The 25,504-nt window shown below is 40.0% G+C and overlaps 1 protein-coding gene across 23 annotated transcripts in view; it reads right to left on the bottom strand.

Moving 5' to 3' along the window:
- The window catches only part of SNAP91 (synaptosome associated protein 91), an 85,339-nt gene that overhangs the window by 3,537 nt on the left and 56,298 nt on the right, over positions 1-25,504 (bottom strand). For 7 of the 23 annotated variants that reach the window (XM_077305481.1, XM_077305473.1, XM_077305516.1 and 4 more), the window contains 15 exons: positions 23,339-23,353; positions 23,010-23,171; positions 15,665-15,772; positions 14,859-15,137; positions 14,550-14,630; positions 14,312-14,383; positions 11,506-11,589; positions 9,907-9,990; positions 8,190-8,333; positions 5,791-5,940; positions 5,352-5,382; positions 4,920-5,031; positions 2,886-2,966; positions 1,379-1,483; positions 288-392 (listed from right to left, as the gene is read on the bottom strand). In XM_077305481.1, the coding sequence (XP_077161596.1) occupies positions 300-392; positions 1,379-1,483; positions 2,886-2,966; positions 4,920-5,031; positions 5,352-5,382; positions 5,791-5,940; positions 8,190-8,333; positions 9,907-9,990; positions 11,506-11,589; positions 14,312-14,383; positions 14,550-14,630; positions 14,859-15,137; positions 15,665-15,772; positions 23,010-23,171; positions 23,339-23,353 (1,601 nt within the window). In that variant the 3' untranslated portion in view covers positions 288-299. The remainder of the gene's footprint in view (positions 1-287; positions 393-1,378; positions 1,484-2,885; positions 2,967-4,919; positions 5,032-5,351; positions 5,383-5,790; positions 5,941-8,189; positions 8,334-9,906; positions 9,991-11,505; positions 11,590-14,311; positions 14,384-14,549; positions 14,631-14,858; positions 15,138-15,664; positions 15,773-23,009; positions 23,172-23,338; positions 23,354-25,504) is intronic. The other 16 variants (XM_077305536.1, XM_077305586.1, XM_077305545.1 and 13 more) reach the window with 11 other exon arrangements.

The raw sequence follows: 25,504 nt of genomic DNA, 5'->3' as shown, positions 1-25,504 counted from the left end.
GTAGGAGAGGTGCTAATGTTGCTATCCTGATTGTTTTCTTGCTGCCCCCTACTGTGTCCTCTTCTCTTCTTTGTACACTAGACAATACCTTTCCCAACACTTATTTCTTTTGACTTTCTCCATTTTGAGTGTAATTTTGTGTTGTTTACAGCAAAATAAGTAAGTTAAAACAGCATCAATGCACTTAACAAGCACTGTTTCTTAATCTTTGATGGCATCTCCAGAGAGGAATACAAGCAAAATATTTTATTATATTCATACTGAAGAATATAAGAGGCAACCTATACCTTTGAAAAGGTTCATAAGAAATCCTTGATGTTAAGATCCGCTAATGGGTCCTTTGTTGGAGGTTTCTTGGGACTCTGACTGACAGGTGTAGGGCTTGGAGAGAGCTGCAGAGATTTCCCACCAGACAAGACAAGCAAGCCACGCACAGCAAAAGACAAGACATGAGCAAAGGTATGCAATTAGAACAACAACATTAGAAACCCTATTATAAACAACATTAATACTGTTCCTATTTTACAGCCAGTTCTGCAGGTAACTATGTTGATGCCCCTTGAAGGAAGCATACTCAGAGTTGGACAGAATGTACCAATTCGGTTTTAGCAATTTTGTCACAACCAAGGAGGAAGTTTGAAAATACATTGAGAGTAGGTTGACCTTATTACTCCTTGTTGCAGAATAGTAGCCTGGAAAGAGAACATGGTCTTTTCTGTTGCAGCACCTGACTTATGGCACTCGTCTAAGAAGGTTGTGTTTAGCAGAGCAGTTGATGGTGTGCTACCTTCTGTCCTCATACACAGAATGCAATTAATCTATTTAATTTCAGACATTTTGAGTCAACCCACAATCTGGCATAAATACCTGGGCAAAATGGAGTAATGGAGACTAAACCCAAATGAACCTTTAACTGCTTAGTGCACAAATGTGAAGGTGGCAATAAGTCATACTTGCATCAGTCACAAGCACACTGAGGGTTGTTGTGATGTCTGAATATTTTTTTCGGTTTGTGGAAGATGACAATGATAGCATTTTACTATTTTACTTATCCTGTTGATGAGCTAACTCTAGTAGTCACTGGCTATATTGTCATATTTTTTAAAAATAAAATACAACAAACAACTTTTGCTTTAGCTAAAGAAAACCAGTGCAGTTTTAAAATAAGGACAGATTTGAAATTGTTTTTCAATAAATCCGTGCACCGTCATTGGAAGCAAGAATCATGTTTTGCAATATTGCAATTTTGTAACACTAGTTTAAATTTTGAATATCCAGAACTGTAACAAGTCCTTGCTGAATATGAAGCTGGAGGAAAGATCCTTCGAGTTTATATCACAACCCTCTGGAAATCCAGTTAAAGACAGAAGGCTCTTACTTGTGCACCAGATCCTGCAGCTGCTCCAAATGGAGGCCTCATCATAGGTTGTCCATACATAACTGGCTGCTGTGGCATCATTGGAACACCTGCTCCAGGTGGTTGCTAGAAAGGATTGGAGAACAATTTGTGATGTGTACAGCATAGTCCTTTATTCGCTTGCCTTGAGACAAGAGAAATATGATTATGCTGCATTCTGTTGGATCATTTGAATCTGTCTTGGCAGTAGTGTGTGCGAAAAAGGATCTAGGAATCTTAGTAGACCATACATTGAACATGAGTCAGCAGTTTAACTCAGTGGCTAAAAAAGGCAAATGGGATTTGGGGCTGTATCAAACGGAGTATCATGTCCAGATCACGGGAGATGATGGCACCGCTTTACTCTGCTCTGGTTCGGCCTCACTTGGAGTACTGTGTTCAGTTTTGGCCACCACAGTTGAAGAGGGATGTAGACAAACTGGAGTGTGTCCAAAGGAGAGCAACAAAGATAGTGAGGGGTTTGGAGATCTGGATGTATGAGGAAAGGTTGGGGGAGCTTGGTCAGTTTAGCCTAAAGAAGAGATGACTGAGAGGGGATCTGACATCTTCAAGTATTTAAAAGGCTACCATGTAGAGGATGGAGCAGAGTTTTTCTCTCTTGCCCTGGAGGGATGGACCAGAACCAATGGGATGAAATTAATGCAAAAGAAATTCTGTCTAACCATCTGGAAGAAGTTCCTGACAGAGTGGTTTCTCAGTGGAACAGGTTTCCTTGGGAGGTGGTGGGTTCTCCATCTTTGGAAGTTTTTAAACAGAGGCTGGATAGCCATCGGAAGGAGAGGCTGATCCTGTGGCAGGCTACAGTGGGTAAGCAATAGGGTTGTTGTGTATTGTGTGTATTGTGTTGTGTATTGTGTGGAGGGTTGGACTAGATGACCTAGAAAGTACCTTCCAACTCTGTTATTCTAAGTTATTTCTGTTAGAGTTCACATCTGAACAGGTACATTCACTTCAAACCCTTCTACATTACTTACCTAGTATTCTCTAGAAAACACCATGTACAACCAGAAGACACAAGCACAGAAACCGGGTGTATAATTTGGCAAAGGGTCTCCATTCCCATTATGCACATCCACACAAGCACTCAAAGAGGAAGCTATAGCCCTCAGGTTTTCAAAGATGAATAATGTGTGAGAAATACTTAAGATCTTCATTTGCTCCTCTTGAAAGCACATAGTTTCCAGTGGTAGAACTTCATTGGCTTGCACTCTCCTTTGCCACTTTCAAATGCAAACAAATATATATCTAAGATTGCTCAACTTATGTCAACATTACATATGATTTTAGTGCTGTGTCACATCAACTTTAAGTATAGAAGGTACAGAATGCAGGCTAAAGCAGCTCAAAAGGATGTAAAAGAATTCATTGAGAGATATGGCAGGCGTCAGTAATCATTCATATTATTGTGCCTTAATCAATTCTCATATTTAACAGAGAGGTGTACGAATAGTTTACTGTTTTTGCTCACCATTCCAAATCCTGATCCAGACTGTGCAGGGGGAGCACCTGATGTAGGAGGAACGGTGCCTGCTGGAGGCACAGATCCTGTCTAGAAAAACATAATAAGATCATAACAGAAGCTTCACTGACTCTCAGAATTTACATAGTATTATGTCTGTAAAAACCAGTCTACTTTAAGATAAAGTTACAATTAAAGGAAAAGATAGCACTCAGTACAGAATTCTATGCTACCTTTTTAGTTGTTGAAGTTATAGCTTCTGTTAAAAGTTCATTGAGTGCTTCAAAATGCTTTGTACAGTACTTCCTACTTCAGGATGTGTAAAGACTTGTGGGGACATCTAATTTTCCCACAAGATTTTCTCTTTCCATTTCCTGAAATTCCCCATATCCTGTCCCCTTATGCTCCCTCCTTCTCTCTTTCTTAACCAGCAGTAAGTGTACTTGAGCTGTCCTCTTGTCTTCTGCTTTCCATCCTGTCTTCTGCCTGGCAACCTCTGTTTTGGAAAGGGCTTTTAAAAAGTTTGTTTTAACTTCACATTTTTCTGCAAACCTAGAACTTTTCTCAGATTTATAGAAAATTTGTCCAACATCCTGCTGCTTGTAGTTGATATTATGAAAGTTGAATGCAATATATAATGTTCTTTAAGTTTCAGAGAGAAAAGAGAGCCACAATATGTGTACGCGCATGTATGTATGCATATATGTATGGGGTTTTATGGCGGTTTTATTGGGGATAATTTGTAGCCCACCACGAGCCATTCTTGGGAGTGGCAGGAAATAATATTAAATAATAATGATAATGATGATGATAATGTTGGATGGAATCCTAGAGAGGGGGGCACAAAGCTTCCTCTTTCTTTATATAAAATCACATTCTCCTATGGGGCCTCTATCAGCAGAAAAATGTGGCCATTCACTATCAGGACCTGGTGGCTGCCTCCAAACCAAAAATTTGTTCAAGATTATTCTTTTAATTCTTCTTATGGATATTCACACTCCTGCAGAAACAGGTTGCAGAGTAGGGCAAAAAAAAAAAAGCACTATTTTCTCCTATACAACCACCAGTACCTTGGACTGAGTTATAACATTTCCATATCTACCCTACCTTTATTACCAGTGCAACATTTTTCTTCCAAGGAACCATTTATTTCCCCATTCCTTTGCCCTTTGGAAAACACAAGTTAAATTTCTGGAAGTCTTTATGTATTTTTCTTAAAAACAGAATCCTTCCAATCAATCTTCTATTTCACCAACAAGTAAGGAGATCCTTATACAACACCTTTAAATGCTACATGGGATTTAAAAGTTTTATAAAATTACTGGATCCAAACCAACAGCACTGAAGTTAGAAAAGTATGCTTCATTTTAAACAGAATGTAAAGCCAAAAAATAGTTTCCTAATTTTTTTTTTTAGTTTAGCAACCAAGTCCCTGTTAGTAAGACCTTGTACTGAAAGGCCATTCACATAAAGAACAACAGCTCAGCCTTTTTAGTAAGAGAAAAACTTCCAGTTAAAAGAACTGCATTCTGCTCATTAGGCCGAAACTGCTTCACTAGCCATAAACAATGAACATGGTGTTACTACAGCACTGAACAACACACATTTAAATGATTTTAACTATTATTATTATTATTAGATTTATTTCCCGCCACTCCCTTGCGGCTCGTGGCGGGTAACAGCATCCCAGAATCCCCATTAAAACAATAATAACGTTACCAATATTACTGGCTTGGCAAGAACGGCAGCTCAACTTCCCCCCTCCTCCCACTACTAGCGGGTGGAGAGGAGGTCCTGATGATGTTTTACTTCGGGTCCGAATCCCAAGTCCCCAGGGGGACTATTAAACTATTCAGTTAATAGTCAGCAGAATAGAATATATTTCCTAAAACTGGATTAGTGAAAAATATGTATCGGATCTTGTGATGAAGTTTAAGATTTTGGTTTGACTATGCTACTTTTGCACATATCCACGTTTACTATTGCAATAAAATATTTTCCCAATCAATGATTTTTGCATAATTCTACACAAATGCAACATACTATTGGACCACTTGGAGGAACGCCAGTTGACCATGTGGCAGGTGCTACTTTTGGTATCCAGTTGGCTCCTCCTGTTAACTTTTTCTCTCCTGCATTCCACTGAAGGTCTCCCCTACGACAGAAGAACCCCACAATGACATGGAATGTTTCTGTGTTAACTATTTTATTAATAGACCTTTCTAAAAATTAATAGACCTTTCTAAAATATTTGAAAGGGCTCAATCAATGCACAATTTATAAGGAATCAAAAGTCTATAAAAAGCCAACTAATATATTCAATGCTGCAATAATACTATAGAAAGCCTCTTTGAGTAACTATTGAGGAGGAAAGAAGAACTGAAATGAAATACAAATTACTGATTCACATTAGCAAAAAATATCCTACTAAGAAACATTTTAATCTCAGGAGTTTTGATTTCACCAGCTACTTACTTCTTTGACGTGGTACCAGAAATTCCAAGATCTGCAAAAGTAAATGTAAGAGATGTGTGAATGCATTAAAATGCAACCAGATATTTTAAAGACCTCGCCATTTTATTTCAAATATAATTCCTCTGTTTAGTATGTTATTCTTCAAATCATCAACATTACATTTCTCTTTAAAGGAAACAATAGTTTTCTGTACTCAGTGCTCCAAAAATGTTGGTTCTCAGTAACAAATTTAGGATGAAAACAGGAATGTTAAACCACTGAATAAATGAAAATCTAATCACATTGTCTTCTTATAGGAAAAAGTAAGTGCCAGCCTTTAGAAATAACTGTCAAAGAAACATACACTGAGGAAAGCCATCATATGCCAGCTAGCAAAATATGTTCTGTGATCACAGGAACACACACAGAGCTCTCAAACCCAGCTATTTTAATAACTTACTTCCTACTAAGTTTGCAAGAGAGGAATCAAGGTCGCTCCCAAGGCCTTTGGTTGCAGCTGAAGCAGCAGCACTGGATGTGCCGGATGTGGGTAGGGACTGCCCAGATGGCATCATGGTTGGCATAAGCAGGTCACCTAAGCCATCAAACACTGAAAAATGTAAGGAGATTCATAGTTTAGGGCACCAGCCTTTCAACAGTCTCAACGTAGTACTTTCCTAAGGGTCAAAGCCATGAACTCTATAATACAGTCATTATGCATTTTAATGACACCAATCTGACATCAACAACACCAAAAGATGACATGCATGTTATTTCATTAGCACACCAAAATGTACAATAATTCAGGAAAAAATTATTATAACGAATACTGAACATGATGATATGTGTCTAAACAGTCACAGATGCATTATTATTTTAAATCCTATCTTAAGATATTGTACAACCTGCATATCCAGTGAGGAATTTTGTTTCTCAAACCACCATTATGAAATGCAGCAAGAAAACAAAAGTGTGTGTGTATTTGAAAAGAGGGCTAATCCACATACTACTATTCTACAAGAACTTTCCCATGGTTTCTTGTCCTGTATCATGTCTAACTTGGCGCTTATTTGGACAGATGGAAAGACTGGGAATGAATACTATTATTCACCATCAGGGGAAAAAACAACATCCAGGTATTAGACACATGAATTCAGAAACATCACAGCTGATTAGTCAAATAGCCATGTAACATGGAGGAAGCACAGAACGGTAGCAAGAATCTACTGAAATGCATTGTCATTACTGCTGAACTGTAGATATAAAAAATATTAATGATTCCTGACATGCAGAAAGTATATCAATGGAGCCCTTGGTTTACTGCTGCCATTTCTTTTTTGGGTGAAGAGAGGGGAGGGGAAGGTGAGAACAGGTCAATTTAAACACTGAAGGTTTGTCTCTAATCTCTTGGGACAATTCTGAGCGAAATGAGGGTTGACATCTGAAGAGGCCTGACAGGGATTGTTCTGAGAAAGTTTTGTGATATTGCTGGGTAAAGATTCCACTGGGATTTAGAGAGAAGCATCAGTATATCTTGTTGGATTTTCCCTGTAACAAGTGCATTTGGCCTTGTAGGCTTTTCACCCAATGGCATTTTGTAGTCCTCTTCCTGGCATACAGCTGGACCATTCTTTTGGGGAAAATTACAGATATGCTACATTAGTGGTATCAGTGGGTGGCCTCTTTCCAGAAAACTCATCTACCATGAACAAAGTTAAAAAAAGCAAAAGAAGATTTCAAGTGGAAAGAACTCCTTAGAACAGATGTACACAGCACCAAAATTTTCATAAATATTTAAATGTTAAAGACACCTTTGAAAAAACACATTCTTAAAAAAAATCAAAGAAGATTCAGAATAGTAACTTCAAGATGAGTTTTCCAACCTGAATTTTCCAATTTCAAGTATTTACAGCTAAGAGATATTGCATGCTGAGAAGTTGCTTTAAAATTTATCATAAAAAATCTGATATTGACATGGATGGTTTAATTTTTCTAACTCAGGCATCTTTGAGAGAGAGCAGATTCTACTCCACCCCCCTTATCCAATGGTGCTTCTCTCTAACTATAACCAGACAGCAATTTCTAAGTTAATCCTATGTTACATGGTGAATACACATATGATGTGCATGCTAATGTTAGTAAGCAGAGCTGCAGTACGCTTTGGCAAGCAATCAAACAAAAGCAAAGCAGTACTAAATATTTGGTTTTTATTTATAGTGTTGCACAACTCACCCAAAATTGCATATTTGTAGCAAGGCCCCAGCATGGAAGTTTAGAATGAAAGAGATACAAACAAAACGACAGAGCAGTGATGAAAGATTAAGCTTAACAGCAAGGGAAAGTCACTATGGCACTCAATTTTGTTTAACTTTTGGTGCCATGCATGCTCAGGAAATGCTTCGCAACAATAGCAAGGATCATAAATCTACATATTGAATATTAGACATCAGCAAATTTAGCAGTTTCTTTTAAACAAGCATGCATAAAGCACATGCAAAGAGAAGGTATGTGTACTTATTTATCATAATGGTACAGAAGATAACTGAAGTGAATATCCTTCAAGTTTTACATTAGAATAATATGCTAGAATATGTACTTAATCCAATGAAACACAAAGCAGAAAGATAGATTCAGGAGGGTTAGCTGTGTTGGTTTGAAGGAAATGAACAAAGTTTGAGTCCAACAAAGTTGAAGAGCAACAAAGTTTGATTCTGGATATAAGCTTTTGCGTGCACGCACACAAAAGAATATAGGCAGAAAAATGTTTACAAATCCAGAAATCTAGAGTGCCTTCACATATCAGACAGAAATTCTGTTAACAGAAATGGAAGAAGGCATGTTGTTCCGGCTTTAACTCACCTGAGGGATCAAATGAACTGCCAGCAGGGGATGGGGAAGGAGTTGCTCCAAAAGCTGCTTCGAAATTGGGCTGAAGTAGACTCGCTTGGGCTGGTGTAACAGGGGAAGGTGATGGAGATGGAGCAATAAGAGAACCTCCAAAGCCTTTAACAGGTGAAAGAGGCAGGAGTGAGTTATGCCTTTAAATCAACAGGTGCTCATTCAAATATACCATACCAATATCAAAATACATACATAATTACCTAATATAGAATATTGTGAACAGTACACCCAACCCCATTGCTGAAATGGCTGGTAGGTCCACTCATTGGCTGTTAGGTGTAAATGGCTGTGAGACATTAAACATGTTCATTTTGCCCTCTCCTCTCATGGCCAGAAGAAAGAGGGAAAGCTAAACAAACAGGTCAAATGGTTGCCAGCCAATTCCCTCTTTCTCCTGGCCATGAGAGAACTGGTCTGTTTGGGAAAATTCCAGCTTGGTTCAGTGACAGCCCCAAACTAAAGATTTTAAGTTCATACCCTTTCATTCATATTATCCATATTACTAGTATAACAAGCACGGTTCTAACAAGCTGCAAACTGTCCAGAAAAAAAGATTGGATCCAAACTATCACAAATGCAGCAAATCTTGCAGAACAAGACTCTTCTGCCTCCTTCTTATCATGTACCTCATGGATTTTCCAAACATTTTGCTTTGGGGGTCAGGAGACCCTTAAGAATAGTAGGGGAAGCCAAGTTGGATGTTCTGGAAGAAGGAAAAGTCAAAACATGCCCCCCATCACCCTCCACCAACATGGGTTTTATTCACTGGCAGAAGAGACATATGGATTCAACTTGCATCTGTTTTCCAGAAAAACTACCGTATATACTCGCATATAAGCCGACACAGATATAAGCCGAGGCACCTAATTTTACCACAAAATCTGGGCAAACTTATTGACTCGCATATAAGTCGAGGGTGGGAAATGCAGCAGTTACTGGTAAATTTACATTAATTGAGGCACCAGTAGGTTAAATGTTTTTGAATATTTAATTCAAAGAAAAACAGTAAACTAGCTCTGCAAGTACAAAAGAGGGCCAGCAAACCAGAGCAGAACAACAGTAGCCGAAGCCAGCAACCTCCTACAACAAGTACAACAGCGACCAAACTGGGAGAATGGACTACTCTAGCTACAGCTACAGTGCGCCACCCCCCAGAACAAAACACTGAAATAAAGAGCTGTAAAACTCAACACTGAAAGGAAGAACTGTAAAAATCAAGTTTTAAAAGAAACGCAACTCCAAGAAGGAAAGGCAAACAATGCTGCCCCTCAGAAAAAAAGAGGAAATAAACAGTAAGAGAAACAGTAAATCCCAAAGCACCCCCAAAACCCACCTCACCTCACCCCACCCACAGAAACCAAAATAATAGTTTGGAAGAAGGGAAGGCAAAAGGAAAAAAAGATCAGAGTCCCACAGTCAAACCTTTGCTATCCTAAAAGCAGCCAGAGCAAGCAAGCTTCAGCTTGCAGGAGGTTTGCAGAAGCAATGTAACGATTGGCTGACTGGGAGAAGACTGTTAGTAATTATTGTATATACCCGCTTATAAGCCGAGGAGGACTTTTGCTGTGTCAATACTGTGCTGAAAAACTCGGCTTATACACAACTATATACGGCACTTTATGACAAAATAATCAAACCACCACCCTATGAAAAACTACATGCAACTGTTCCTTACCAGCCAGCAGGTCAGCAGAAGCAGAGGAGGTGGAAGCTGCTTGGGATGCAGGCTGGGGCTCAGGAACACCACTTCCAAAAGCATCTGCATGTTTTCCACGAGGCAGCAATAAAGAGAAAAGGTTTCAACAATTCATATTAATGTATTAATTTATAATTCTGGAATAAAACATACAATGAATACAATCAGAGGAATGACCATCAATGATATAAGGTCAATTTCAAGGTTTGTAGTGGTTTAGGCTGCATATCATTTGTTTCAAAAGAAAGCAAAGAAAGGGCCCCAAAAGATAACTCTTTACCAAGGGACACTGTGGCCGACCTCATGTGCAGTATAACATGTAACCACTTGGTCAATAATCACCTGTGCTGTTCTGCCAATTAAAAAAAAAATCTTACCACAATTCTGCATCTGACCAGAAATCCAGGGAAGCAATAAGACTTGCTTGATCCCTTGGCAAGGCATTACAGAAGCCAGCTCACTCCCACAGCAGTAAGCTACCAGTTGGCAAACGGTCATCTAGAATTGCTCTTTAAAGTTCAAGAGAAAGCTGAGCTTGATCCAGAAAAGCTGCACATGTCTGCTACACAATCAAGGGTCTATGAGTGCTAGTCATTTCAGTCATAATTGGAAAGTTCCCACTATACTCCCACAGAGCAAATTGTTCTCAGTGTTAATAGCCTCAAGACAGAGGCCCATCTGTCCACACAAAACACAGCCCCTGGTCAAACTTACAAAGAGGCGAACATGCAGAAGATTGTGTAAGCTAGCACTCTGGGAAGGAAAAGTTTCACTACTGGTTTTTATCTTTGGTATTTCTAACAAACCTTTAGTCAACTTTGAGGGTAGTGCCAAACAATGTGTGAACTCCACATTAGTTTTGTTAATTCTGAAATCGACCACTCCAAAGAACATATTTCCATAAACAGCTGACAGGCCAGCAGTAATCTCTCTCTCTCTAGTTTTTCTTTTCCTCATGCCTGAGATTTCCCTACTGTTGCTAATGTATTGATTTGAGGTTGTACTGGGTGTGTGTTTTCACATTACAATAACTGATAGAACAATCTGGCCTGAATTATCAGTTTCAGGCAGAAAGCAATAAAACAGTTTATAATTTATACTTGACAACATCATGCAGCTATATACATAGATTATAACTGAAAGAACATTAGACATTATGTCATAGTGCAAGCATAAATGTATTTCTTAAGGAAATAGGAAAATGATCCCTAAGATTAAATGCTTTTTACATTAAATTCCATGGAAGTGGGATCATCTTCACCTCCTCTGATTTTAAATCAATTCCAAACTCATGTCTTACAGCTATTTTGAGATATCAGGCAGCTGGTAAGAGAAACCAATAGGAGCATCACTGCTTAATAACAACCATAATTCCATTGCTTGAGCAAGAAAGCAATTTTCATGCATGGAATGGCGGTAAAGATGAATGGTGACGAGACTTAAACAAACTTTTCAAATGTAAGTAGTTAAAAGGGAAACTATACAGCAAAAAATACTAACATGAAACATGGAAGTAGTAGTAAATGGAGCAGAAATGAAACAAGAAATTCTGTAATGGTGAGAAGGAATAATACCCACCACCAAACAGGTCAATCACACCTGACGAATCCACTTTAGCTGGGGAAGCAGTGGGCAGGGGCGATGGTGCGGCAAATGCATCCACTGCAGTAAGCATGACAATATTTAGTATCAGCAAATAAGGATTGATGAGAGCCAACTACTTTAAATCCACACTACTACAGCAGGTATTCAATAATACAGTGATGCTAGCATTTCAAAATATAAACACAAATACAGTTATTCCTCATAGTTTTTGAAATCACATTTTTTTGTACTCTAGTTTATATTTTGCTAACAGACTACAACTTTAAGGTCTTTTACACACTGTTTGTTAGTTCCAGCATGGATGCTATCAGGATGTCATGTTTTTTTCCTATTCTCCCTGGCACTGTGTAACTCTCAGGATGGGATCTATGTCAAAGGGAGAGTTTGGATTGTTCTAGGCCCATCTTCACCTGGTGCCATTTTCCCTGCTCCACTCCCCCCCCCCCACACACACACAATCATTCCACCCTCACTGATGGGGGATTTTAAATCAACAATATATCACTATAGCATTATAACTTTATTGAAATCAATCAAATTATCTGAATCTCCAGCTCTCATTTAGAGCTAACCTCTAACCCCTTTCAGTGCCTTATATCTCTGCAATAAAAAGGGCTTGAGACTTATTTATAAAAATTGAAAGCTGGAAATTTACTCTAATAATATATTACAAATATGTTAATTACTGATTTTAAAAAAGAAAAGAAATTCCCTCTTCCACCCATTGGTGAAATAGCCACCTTTAGGGCCTGAGACAAGGAAAATACAGGGAAAGTTGCTGTAGAAGCTCCATTGCCACTCTACTGCACTGGCAACAACAATGGGAAATCTACACAAGCCGATCCCTATTTGGAACATACCTAAAGTACAGTTTTTTTGACCTTTCAAAACATGACTATAGTTGACATTGCTTAAGGTCATTATCAAACTGATATTAAGTCAAGTATTCCTCTCAAATTTCAGACTCAGCCAGATGGTTCACTTGAGCTTTCTGCCTTTCCCTCCTGTGCAAATAGATAGGCAGGATAGATAGGCAGGAAAAGGCCCACAGGTCTACAATCAGAACGATGCTGTCCAATCTAGAGATGAAGCCAGGGAAGGACCAAAAGTTGGTCAGTTTCATGTCCCCAGCTGGAACTATAAGGTACTCTGGTTGTGAAGGGGGCGGGGGCGCAGATTCCATCTTTGTACCCCTTTTCAACACAGACTTAACCTTGCTACAAACATACTAAACTGTAAAACCAGTCTAACAGTCTGTCACGGTGACAGGCAAACCCCCTTCCAGCTGTCAAACAATAGCATGTCAGACCATTCCGTTCTGTGCCCAGGCTTTGAGGTGCTGGTATAATTTATGGGGCCAGCCGTACAGGGTATGTGACAGGAATGTCTACAGCTGACCAGTGCCTCCTGGATTCACATACACAGTAGCTGGATCTGGATCTGAGTCCAAGACACAGGCAGCACCACTGGACTACGTTTATACCTCATGTGCCTAGCAAAGACAGTCCCGGTCACCCCAACTCCTTTTGTTTGCTAGTTTCATCGACATCTTCAAAGGTACACATTATGGGGGTGATAGTAGAAGTGCTTGGTCTGAAAGGGGTGCCTAACTCTTGCTGTAGTGATCGCATCCCTCCACCCCAAGAAATCATCTGTGGGATTTTCAAATTGAGCAACGGCTCTGATATTAAGCATTACACCTGAGGTCAATTAAAACAAGATTTCCATATCTGAGGTAAAGTATTTTGGTGGGGATGCGGAAGGAAGGGGAAACTGTGTGGAAACCATGATAATCGGTTGACATCACTCACTGATTCAGAAGGAGCAAATCTACATATACAAGACTGTCAGTTAGCTTGCCCAGAACTACATCATCACAGTTCACTTGAGGTAAGATGTGCTTTGGATGCCCTGCTCCACATGTCCTACCTTCAAAGTAACTGGGAACAGGACCTCTTCTTTAGTAGTGCTCTATTTATGGAATACCATCCCCACATTTATTTCCGGCATCACTTAGTGCAGAATTCTCCCACGCATGTGATGGACAATCTGCCTTTTGGCTTCCTGCTGCTACTGTTGTCAGCAATGTATTGGCACTATGACAGCTGTTCCTTTTATTTCACTGGATGTGAAATACCTTGGATATTTTTTTAAAGGAAAGGCACGATATACGAATATTTGTGCCATCACACACCTACAACTATTTGTTTCAGTTACACATGCAGCATGTTCTTAAGCATGTTTTCTTAGAAGCAAGTCTCAATGCATTCAACAGGCCTTGTTCTTTCATAAGTGTCCTTATAAAGCTTTTAGCCACTGTTACCTTTGCACTCCTGAAAGGGAGATCATTTTGGTCCCTTACTAACCAGAAGAGGAGCTTGTGTGATAGAAACAAGTTTAAAGTGACCCAAGAGTGTGTGGCAGGAAATAGGAACTCAGTCATAAGAATTTCATAAATTCACCCCTTGGAATCTTCCATACTATTTGAGACCAAGTTGAGTGAACTGTCCTAAACTCTTAAGTCATCCATGGTGAGATTCATATTGAAATTTACCAATGAACTCAAGCTGCAAACAACAGATTCCTAGAAAGTCCCTCCCTTCCAGTTCCTGATCAGACCCAGACATTCGGCTTTCATTGCTGCATCTTTTGCTTTCCAGCCCAAACTTGGCCTATGTCAGAACTGAGTTTTTAAAGCACATTCCAGTTACATGGTTTTTTGCTCAATGAAAATTTTATACAATGAAAATGTATCCCAACGTAACTAACACGCACTCACCGGATAACAGATCACCAGTGAGAGAACTCTCAGGCACAGGAGAAGCTCCAGTTGGTGGAGAGGAAAAAGCATCTTCCAGAAGGAAAAGAAAAACCAGGAGAAAGTAAGTGAAGATTGTGAGAGAAGCTTAACATGTAAAAACAAAACAAAAAACCCAGCCAAATTGGGGAGAGGGTAGAACTATCAGAAGGAAGAGTCTGGGATATTAAAAAGGGGAAAAATATAATACAATTTTTACCTGTACCAAACAGATCTATGCTAGGAGTAGCATCTGGCTTAGGTGCTGCAGGGGCTTCAGTTGGTGTAGACTCAAACAAATCTAAGATCAAGAATATATATATACACACACACATATGTATGTCTTTAATTCATTTTTGGGAAAACAAGAGATCTTTTTTTTTTTTTTGCACCTCCAATCTGGAGAATGTTTATTCTTCAGATAATAATTGTCACATACAGTATACATGCAAAAAGACTTGTTTGCATATGCTGTACATCTGAGATCAATTAACTGAAGAACAAAATAAAAAGAGTGAAAAACAATTACCACCAAAGATATCTAGAGCAGGAGGAGGAGCAGCAGAGGTGGTGGTAGTAGTGGTAGTAGCAGACGTGGTAGTAGTAGTGGTAATGGTAGTAGTGGCAGCAGTTGTAGCAGGGGCTGCAGGAGCAGCAGCCGCAGCTGGAGTAGGAGTAGTTGCGGGAACTGGAGTGGCTGCACTAGTTGTAGGGGTAACTACAGGAACGCTGGTCTCAGTTGGCTTCATAGCAAAGAGGTCCAGCTCAGGAGCAGCCTCTGCACTGCCTTCAGATGGGGCAAAGGGGTCTTGTAAAAAGGAAAGGGCAGAATATATACATAGGATCAGTAGGGAAGGAAATTGGGAGAAAGCACACATACTGTGGATTAAAACCACACACACAGATTAAAATACAGTGCAACACACATGCACACACACCTCACATTTCATCAATTTCCTAATGGATAAATCCAGCCTTTTGTCTCTCCTAAAAAGGGGGCATTTCAAAAATATTAGGATGACTTCTGAAGGTTTAGCAACACCATTATGAGAGACTGGAAAGCAACTGGTCAGGATAAGCCCAACTATTCATGTGCAACATTCAGCATGGTTTCCACATTTTTGGTAACAAAGGCAAAAAAACACATTAGTGGAAATAGTGCCTAACAAAGATGTCGCAACACAGGGTTCTGGACTTCCAAGATTTGGGAATTCTCTTGGCAAAGTAGTGTCACCATTCAAACGTTAATAAGGAGGCAAACATACTGCCATGTAGTTCATTTTAACAGTACGACAAGCACAACAATGACAGACTAGCTAATGAGATGGAACCCACCATTTCCTGAACATGCATCAAGAGCTGCGGCTACAGGGGTTGGGGTAGCTGGTGCTGCTGCCCCTTCAGGTGCTGCCGGGGCTTCACCAGGAGAAGCTGCAAAGGCATCTTGAGTGCAGTTTTAGAAACAGAAAATTAAGAAGAACAACAAAAAAAGAAGAAAATATAGTAAAAGAACCAGGTTAAATGGCATATAAGATTCCCTTATACAAATTGGAGGATGTTCTCGATTTGTTTATTTTGTAGGTATCAACAGATTTTAAAGTAAAATTAAGAACCAAAATTTCTTCAACCAATTAGCCTGAAGTTACAGGCAAGACCATACATATAAAACAGAAAATGGTGATAAGATGTTCATTGTATAAGGGTTCTGGACAGCATGCTTATGTAACATCCAAAAAATGGAGAAACAAATGAACTAAAGATACTGTAGTCTAGAAGAAAGATAATAAACCAGTAGGACATTAAATTCTTCTATTCAGTAAGCCAGTCTGATACGCATTTCAACAGCAATTCTAGACTTTGGGCACTTCCTAAAATGTAATACTCATAAGATGTTAATGGACCAACTACCCACAACTCTTTTTGGCTTACTGGACTATGACACTTGCAATATATGTGCCTTTATAATCAAAATCATTTGCATACCCCAGTGCTGGGCTCATATCCCGGCAGTTAGCAGGCTGTTACCTACTGGCTTACTGGGAAAATATTACACCAAGAAAATAGGGATTAACTCAATAAATTCCTCCACTGTTTCAATTTCCCAAGTTCAAAACTAGTTGCCCACCTCTTTCCCTCTCCCTTTTACCATTCTTATCTCAGACTGATAGAGATTGCTCATGATCACACCACCAACAAAACATGAACTCACTGGAAATCAAGACAAGAAACATCACTATCTCAAAAATGATCCACATTCTGTCCTTAAGTATCTTTCAGAAGCACTGTGGGGCTGATTTAAAGTAACAGGATAAAGTCTAGAACTCCATGGTATGTTGTAATCTGCCCCAGGAGTATTACCACCTCTGTACAGTGTACTTCCCCAGAATGATATGATACAACTTTTCATGTAAAATTAAGCTGCATTTTAGTCAAAGTTCAGTGTAATGCATAGAGACACTGCTCTAGGCCATGTATTTCTGTGTGGAGAGGACAGAAAAGATAGGTTTGCTTAGAGCAGTTCTGACGTCTGCCTTTGTGTTAACAACATGTGATGCTATAAAAAGGCAAGATACATTTCTTAAAGATAATCTTTGTAAGTGAGTAATGTCACTACATGAAGGATATATTGTAGAATAGAAGCCCTATTTTACTTTTTTCAATTTAACTTAATGTTGTGGTCCAGATTGAGGTGTGTCACAAGATCTAACTAGGTTGGGAAAGTATAATGCTTCATCATGCAAGGCAGAGCTTGGCATAATATGTCCAAGTCATGGGTCAACCCTTATTTACAAATTCATGCCAGTTCAGCGTTGCCCTTGATTTCCACCAGTGATTTAGGTTGCAGCTTCAAGAAGAATGGTCCATCATACATGATTAAATTGTGGTAACTACAGCATGAAAAATACTTGTCTTTTTAATAAAATATAATTTCCCATAAAATTAACCCATTAGAATATGAACACCTCATTCAAAAAACTGCTGCTACTGGACCCTAAAAATGATCTCTGTTCACATTCCATATGTTTCAAAAGACTGGCACGTCTGGGACTTGTAATAATTAATTTGAAATTATTGATCCCAAACGATGGTTCTGGAGGGTGGAAGCAGATCAGGATTAGTAATATTTGGGGGCTTTTCGCACCGGGATCTTTGTAGCAAATTGGTTGCTGAATGAAAAATCGCCATTTAAAATAGTGGAATTCGTCGTTATGCATACCTGCCTTTGTAGTGGAATCCAGTTGCGTTTTGTAGCGTTTCCCACAGGCTTCCGGTCTCGGCAAAAATCGCTAGAAAGGAAGCGCTCTTGCCAAGCTCGTCCCGCCCCTGGCCGTCAAGCAGCCAATGGGCAGCTGTTAGCATGCTCCCAAACAGCCCCTTTTCCCTTTTAGAAAGTTAAAAAAAAAAAAAAAACCAGACCCATTGCAACGAATCTGTGTTGATTCGTTGCAACGGAGAGACCCATCCAGCTGCCTGGTGTGTTTGAGCTGTCATTTATTCGTTGCCACGCTCCCTCCGAGTCAAAAAAAAATCTCCCCCCCTCTCACGGGCCCGATTTTCGGCTGAAAATCTAATGGGTAGCCGTTAGCATGCTCCCAAACAGCCCCTTTCCCTTTTAGAAAGTTAAAAAAAAAAAAAAACCAGAGCCATTGCAACGAATCTGTGTTGATTCGTTGCAACGGAGAGACCCATCCAGCTGCCTGGTGTGTTTGAGCTGTCATTTATTTGTTGCCACGCTCCCTCCGAGTGAAACCCCCCCCCCTCTCACGGGCCCGATTTTCGGCTGAATGAATGTGTAACAAATAAAGGGAAAATACATCAGCAAACGGGCTTCTCTTGTTTGTGCTTAGTGACTGAAGGGGAGGGACTGAAGCCGGGGAAGCCTCTAAACAGAGGCTCGCTGGTGCGTTTATCCCCGCTCGCTCGGAGAAAAAAAAATGGCGATCGCTTCGCCGGAAGATCAGAGGAGAGAACCAGGGGGAGGGACTTTGTAGAAACCGCAACAATGTTAACGCACAGGTCTTTTTCGCTAGTGTTGCAGATTGGTTGCAGGAGTGTATCGCTTTCCGGAGGGTGAATCCACTTTTGTGGATTTCCCTGAAAGCGCTACAAGGAAGCACTTTTTGCAGATCGTTTTCAGGTGTGTGGCAGATTGTCAACGACGTTGTGCATAACGGCAAATCAGTAGCGTTTTCAATTGGCAACCATTGTGCGATTTTGAAGGCGTGCGAAAAGCCCCTTGAGGTTACAGTCAGAACATAAGTTAAAGAACCAATGGCAGCCTGATGGTGAAAGGGTAATTTCTGAGCATTGACTTTCTTATGCAATGTTTTCAAAACATGCCATTATTCTTAGCCTTGGAGTCCTTACGTGATTACCTCCCAGTATAAATTAGTCTCCTAGCTAAGAACCCTACGATCAAAGTAGAATATGTTCAAAGAACAACTTCCTATACAAGCTGGAGAAATAGAAGGAAGGCACAGCTTTCTTTTTTATGTCCAGTCACCCTGGGCTCATTATCAGAAGCCAACCATGCTGCCTAGCATCAGGCTGCATCCTTTCTGTGCTGCTCCTCAACCTTCTACTTGATTGGCAGGAAAACACTTGAGCTGAAGATGCCTACAAAACTGTATGGTGCAGCTGAGAAGCACAGGAATACCACTGTCAAATCTTTGCACTTGGAGCCATTGAGAGATGGTCATAGGAAAGAAGTGGGACTTGAAGGAAAACTAATTACAAGCTGGGTTGTCAGGTTGCAATCTGCAGAAGCTTCTCGTCTCTTTAACAGCCCATCAGCAGAGGAGGAAAAAGCTGCTGCAGTTTTCCCTGCATCTCCTGGCACAGCATCACTACCTACCCTCCATTACTATTTAGCAATATACTGTCCTGCGTTGCTCCAGCAGATTTGAGGGGCAAGGGGGCAGAAACTAGGAGAGAAATGGAGAAGCAGCCATGGCTGTAAGACTGTAAAATACAAGATATTCTTTAGGTTGCAACCCAACAGCTTTCCAGATGTCACATACCCTCTGGAAAGAAAAAAAATAAAGATTGCAGATATGATTTCATCAACATAGAAAACTTGGCATGCTGTTAATGCAAGATACATAACAGTAGCATGGAAATGCCCACCTTAAACACAAAAATACTATTGATGCCAGCTATTCTAAAAAGCTCATGTTGACATGCATCTGAACTACAACAAAACAAGCTAAAGCTGGTTTTAGCTCTGCTGAAGAGCTAAACAGCAACAGGAAATGGGGTCTGCCCAATTTTCAATGTGCTGAAGTTTTTTTTTTTAAGACAGCTTCATTTATGAGGACACACTATGACAAACTGCATGGCAGCTATCCAAAAATCTGAGAACAGTTCAAGTAAAAAAGTGTTCAGGTAAGTTAAGAAACATTCTTTTGTTTAAAAAAAGCAATAGATGGAACTCTAGACGGGGATTATTTCATAGTTGTTGTATAGGTCGCATTCTGCTTACCTGAGCATTCTCTTAATCAGTAGCATGCTCCATATGAAATGTACAATTGGGGAAATTGGTGCTCCTGAAAAGCTTATACTTTTAACAAACACAGTATCTTGGAACTGAACTTCTGTAACAGAATGAAGTTCCTTTCTGCAGGCAGCACAAACACATCTCCCAGGAATAGAGAAGGCCTTGCAAACACCAGAGATAATAATTTGTGCTGTTAGAGGCAGTTACTGATGTGTCAGCACCAAGTCTAATGCCAATGCCAGCTGTTCCTTCATGTGTGCTGCAGCTTTATCTGTAGCGTAGGAATGCCAGCCTCCAAGTGGGACCAGGGAATCCCTCAGAATTACACCTTATCTCCAGACTACGGCTATCAGTTTCCCTGGAAGAAATGGATGCTTTGAAGGGTGGGCTCTATGGCCCTGTACCATGCTGATGTCCCTTTCCTCCCCATATTTCCAGGAAGTTTCTCAGCCTAGGTCTGACAACCGTACTACCTCTTCCAGGGGTGACTGGAGGGGGGGACACGGTAACCCAACCTTAAGTACAAGGACTTCAGTGCCAGTGTAACTGCTCAATTGGACCCCAATGATTGACCAAGATATTCACCATAATTCTAAAGTAGGTGACCCCAAAAGCACTTTCCTTTCCCCCAAACAAGAAGACCACTTCACACAAAAAGGCCAGCTTGCAGAAGCTGCCAAAATCTACTTTGGAGGTGACATACAACTTGGATGAGATTCTTACCATGTGATTATGGATTTAGAGTAAGGTGACCAGATTGTCCCACTTTTGGAGGGACATCTGGGGGCACCTGGTACTTGTGTTGCAAGTAAATATATATATTACAATACTATTTTTGCGTTCTGTGAAAATGTTTGTTGTTCCATATAGACTAGATTTTTAATCAAGAACCCCCCTCCCCCCGGGGTCAATGGTGTCCCACGTTACCAATGCTAAAATCTGGTCACCTTAATTTAGAGTAAAGCTAGGTGATAATGCAATGAAGTGTCCCCATCAGAATAACATGCTCCTGGCAGCTACTGGTACCAGCACAGAGGCACCATGTCAACAAGCCAACATATTATTGCTCTCTAAGCAAAGCACTATGTTGAAGAGATATTTAAGAGTTTCCAAGTTGGGCTGCAATTTATGAAGCTGTTCTTTGGCCTCCTATTTTGTAGTTATTCACTGTTGCCCAAGAATGTTTTATCACGCAGACATAATTTTATAGCCCGGTTTTCTCTTTTCAATTGTTCTTTTCATACGATATTACTGTTCTCTTAGCCTGACTTATGTATAACTTCTGAGTAAATTACTGGGTGTCACAGGCTAGTTAAAATACTGCATATTCTGTTGAGAATCCATATCATTCTCCACAGAACAGTAATACTCCAGACAGAACTATGAAAATAATTTGTCTGTATTGTACACCACATATCTCAGATTTCTAGGGCTTAGAGGGAGGCCTCACCTCCCTCACAGGGTGTCTGTTGTGGGGAGAAGAAAGGGAAGGCGTCTGTAAGCCACTTTGAGACTCCTTCAAGTAGATAAAAACGGCATATAAGAACCAACTCTACTTCTTCTAGATTTCTGTGCACAACCACTATTTTAAGCCTATTATTTTACTGAGGAAGAAGCCATCCTTTTCTGAAGAAGCCAAGAAATACAACATTTCAGGCTCTCTTTATCATTCAGTTAGGAGTTTGTGGAACATATCCTATAAGTATCTCATACTTTATGTACACTAGGGGAAAAATGAGCAGGGTACACAGAGGAAAAAAGAATGAATAGCTGAAGAACAAATAAAATCAATACTGAAAACTCTGTAGATAATAAATGTTACATCCAATTAAAAGCGCTCACTCCTCCTTCTGATATGACATTAACCAAACTGTGAACTATGGAAAGTCTGAGCAAGTTAGATCAAAACACACTGACAGAGACAGGCATATTAGACGTTTTGAAAGAAGTATGCAGTGTAAGTCAGGGGATAGGCTGAATTACAGCGATCAGCCAACTGTATTCCCATCTCACAGAGGTCCACCTGATGCTTTCATTGTGGGCATGCAGAGAGTAGGCAATTTTCTCCTGCCTGTAATCAATTTATCAGTCTCATTCTGCTCTGATTCTTTTCTAGTTAACTGCTTTGCTTTGGAACCAATCTACAGTGACAATGCAGTCACAATGTTATCTCCAATGTTATCAGTTTCAGTGATCTGGAGCCTCAATTTAGATATGACCATGAAAGAAGAGCAGATGTTTTACTATGTGGTTTTGCTAACTAAAAATTGCCTCCCCCTCTTTTAATCTGGAAATCTAACAGCCATGTCAAGAGACAGTCCTTTCAATTAACAAACTGAAGTGGGACTGCAAGAGTTAAAGCTGTCTCTGGCCTCTCCATCTCATTTGAGCTCTGTACACCTGTAGCTGACAGAAACGGAGTCTTATCTAGTGGGACCCTTAATTAGCAGCTGCTGTACTACGCTTTTTCCTGTTTGGCAATTTTAATGCTAATTTTATAACTCTAAATTTTGATACTACAATGTTTTTTTCAATAATTGTTTTTGTCAAATATTTCTATTGCGTCCCCCCCCCCCCCACTTTTCTTGGATGCTTTAGGATGCTTTGGGCTGATCCTGCGTTGAGCAGGGGGTTGGACTAGATGGCCTGTATGGCCCCTTCCAACTCTATGATTCTGTGATTCTCAAAATATGGGACATGCATTTCAGCATTTCTCTCCTAATCTCTTTGAATCTGGAAGCTCCATTCTCTACACAAGGACAAATATATTTAAATTAACTCCCTGAGCATGCCAACTCAAGGGCAGCTTCATCCCTAGGGGAATATGGGTTCTGTGAGTCCACACATGGGAAAACGCAGTGCATTAATACAAGGGAATTTTTCCCTATCAGCTATGCTTCAAGATAATTAGAATTTAAGGTACACAAAAGTAAGAACTGAAATATGAAAGTCACACAAAATGTTTCCATGGAGACTAGCTCTCAGGATTAATTCTCTCTTGAAAATTTAAACCGGTGCATTGGCCTTGACTGAAAGCTTACAGTTGGCCATAAGCACCACATTTTGTTTAGCAGGGCTGCTGAGGTTGGAGGGTTCTAACCGTGCTCTCTGTCTCTTCCCACCCACCCCCGCCCCTGTTGGTGAGCACCAAACTAGAAAGAAATGCCAAAGAGCCAAACTAACCTCCAAAGAGATCCACTTCAGAAGCAGCAGCCCCAGCTGTAGTTGTAGCAGAAGCAGAGGCTATTTCAGCAGTTGCAGCAGTAGCAGCTGGGCTGGGTTCTGGTGCAAAGGGGTCTGAAATCTGTGGCTCAGAGGTAATGCTGGAAAGCGCAGCCAAACTGTCTACATGTGTCCATAGGTAAAGATCAAAAGGAAACAGTGAGCAGAAGAGGAAAGAGGAAAAATACCAACTAACACTAAATTGCCGAAAAAGAGTAGAGAGACTAGGCTAATTAACTGCTAACAATTCTCAAATCAGAGAACTGGTTTAGAAATCAAGCTTTACTCACCCTCTCCCAAAAGGTCTGCAACATTGTCCATTAGAAGACAGCAATGTAAAGAAACAAGAGAGTTAAATAGAACTGCCAGAGCCAACATGCATGCTATCCAGAAGTCATTCTCTGCCAAGGGGGGCTAGTTTCAGTCAACAGGATGCTGCCCTAAATCCAGACATGCCACAGGTACCTTGCATGAGGTTTTATAGGATGCAGTCTGCTTTCCTTTTCCAAAGCTCCTAAAAACAAAGACTTCTTAAGTGCTTGATACTTCTCCAAACCTATCGCTACAAAAGCTTCATTTAAGCACATTCACCTTCAAAGAGTTAAGATCATTTTATACATTTCCTAGTTGATAAGCCTTTTCATGCTTTAGTACCATCATTTAAGACCCCGCTGCCTTTTGCCACAATATACTCAAAAAGACCTAAAGTAACATCATGAATGTTAATCTCTAATGCAGTTGGGCAGCAAAGGTCACTGAATTTCTTTAATGCATTGAAGTGCTTACTGAGACAAGTGCAAGTTTGTAAAGGCCAAAGTTTTTATCTTTTCCTTCTAATAAGCCATCATCAGTAAATGTCTTTAAATCATTGTTTATGGACAAGAACAGGGTTTAGCGCAGGGGTAGTCAAACTGCTGCCCTCCAGATGTCCGTGGACTACAATTCCCATGAGCATTTGCTGGCAGGGGCTCATGGGAATTGTAGTCCATGGACATCTGAGGGGCTGCAGTTTGACTACCCCTGGTTTAGCGCCTTCAGAAAAAAAACATGCCTTCTGTTTATATGCATAAAGTTGCCAGCTGTGATATACACTGGCATTCTCAAAGGGTATCACAAGTCTCAATGCAATGGAGTCATCAATTCCCATAAAAACATATTGAATAGTATGAAAGCAAGTGAATTTTTCTCTGGTTTATATTTTAAGTTTGCACAGACTACATGAATATTTCAGGCAAGTGATCTAATGTCTGAGTAGCATGCCCCCCTCCCATGTTTAACAAATTGGATTATCCAATGGAGTTGCCTCATTTCCCACAAAGTCATCCACAGGCTAAGCAGCCACAGATTTTACAAGATCATTCACAGCCACATTTTTAGATGTAAAAAATTCATAAGTGAAAAAAAAACCCACTGGAAATAGATAGGTCACTGCAGCAGAACAGCTAGGAAGTTTTTCTACCAAAGATTTACTAATACCTCAGAACACTTTTGGATTTCTTTGCAGCAAGCGTCAACATACATGTGGCAAGCCCGCTTGCTCTCACCCACCTTATAAACTAGAACACAGTTGTTTTTCGGGAACAAAATATGCATTGCCTTGTTGCTATGTGAAGCTAGCCATATCATCTAAAGATCTGTTTCACTCAATTTTTTATTATTCCTAATGATAGATTTAGATTCAGTAGTGTTATGAAGCTGTTTGGACCAACCATGTAGTCAAATGGAAAGTTTCTAAAGGAAGCTGAATTATTTGTTAAAGAGTTACTTACACAAGTACATGTGTGTGCAGGTTTCTATCTTTTAAACTGTAGTCGAGGTTTTAAAATAAACCTTTCAAAATATTTGAGAATATGTTTGTGCATAGGGGGAGTGCAAAATGCTGTTACATGGTATCTCCTAATCAAATCATAATACATATAAGGGAATGCCATCTCATGGGTTATGCTATATTAAGCTTCTCAGGAACCTAAAAATAACCATGTCTAGTGCTAAATAAATAGCATTATTTGCAACAGTAATGTAAATATTAAGTAGGCTGCTTTGATGTCAAAGACTGCTTACGCAGCTGAGAATTATGCTTCTTTTTTCAAGCACAGCTCACAAATTCCTCCAGTTACAAGTCTGTTCAAGCCAATCACCTCCATGACCAATCAATTACATAACAGGAGCATTGGGGGGGGACATGTGGATACCTATGTGTTATAGGACCTATTGCTTAGCATGCTGGTACCATGACCAATGATTATAAAAACATTCCCATTGTATATGTGCAGCCATTCTGCACACAAAACATGGAATTGCCCCAAATTCCTCTGTTCCTGAAACCCCTTCCCAGTCCCTAAAAAGATAATTTCCAGAGCTGTAGGGTCCACCAAAGGGGATACCTATGCATGATGGGGGGAGGCCTGGGGTGAAGAAAGACAAGGTTAAATTGTTCCTCTTCTACAAACGCAGCA

This window comes from Paroedura picta, chromosome 1 (genome assembly GCF_049243985.1).
Source record: "Paroedura picta isolate Pp20150507F chromosome 1, Ppicta_v3.0, whole genome shotgun sequence".
In the NCBI taxonomy this organism is placed as follows: Eukaryota; Metazoa; Chordata; class Lepidosauria; order Squamata; family Gekkonidae; genus Paroedura; species Paroedura picta.
The sequence above is the reverse complement of the archived record's forward strand: the minus strand, read 5'-3'. Positions and strand labels throughout refer to the sequence as shown.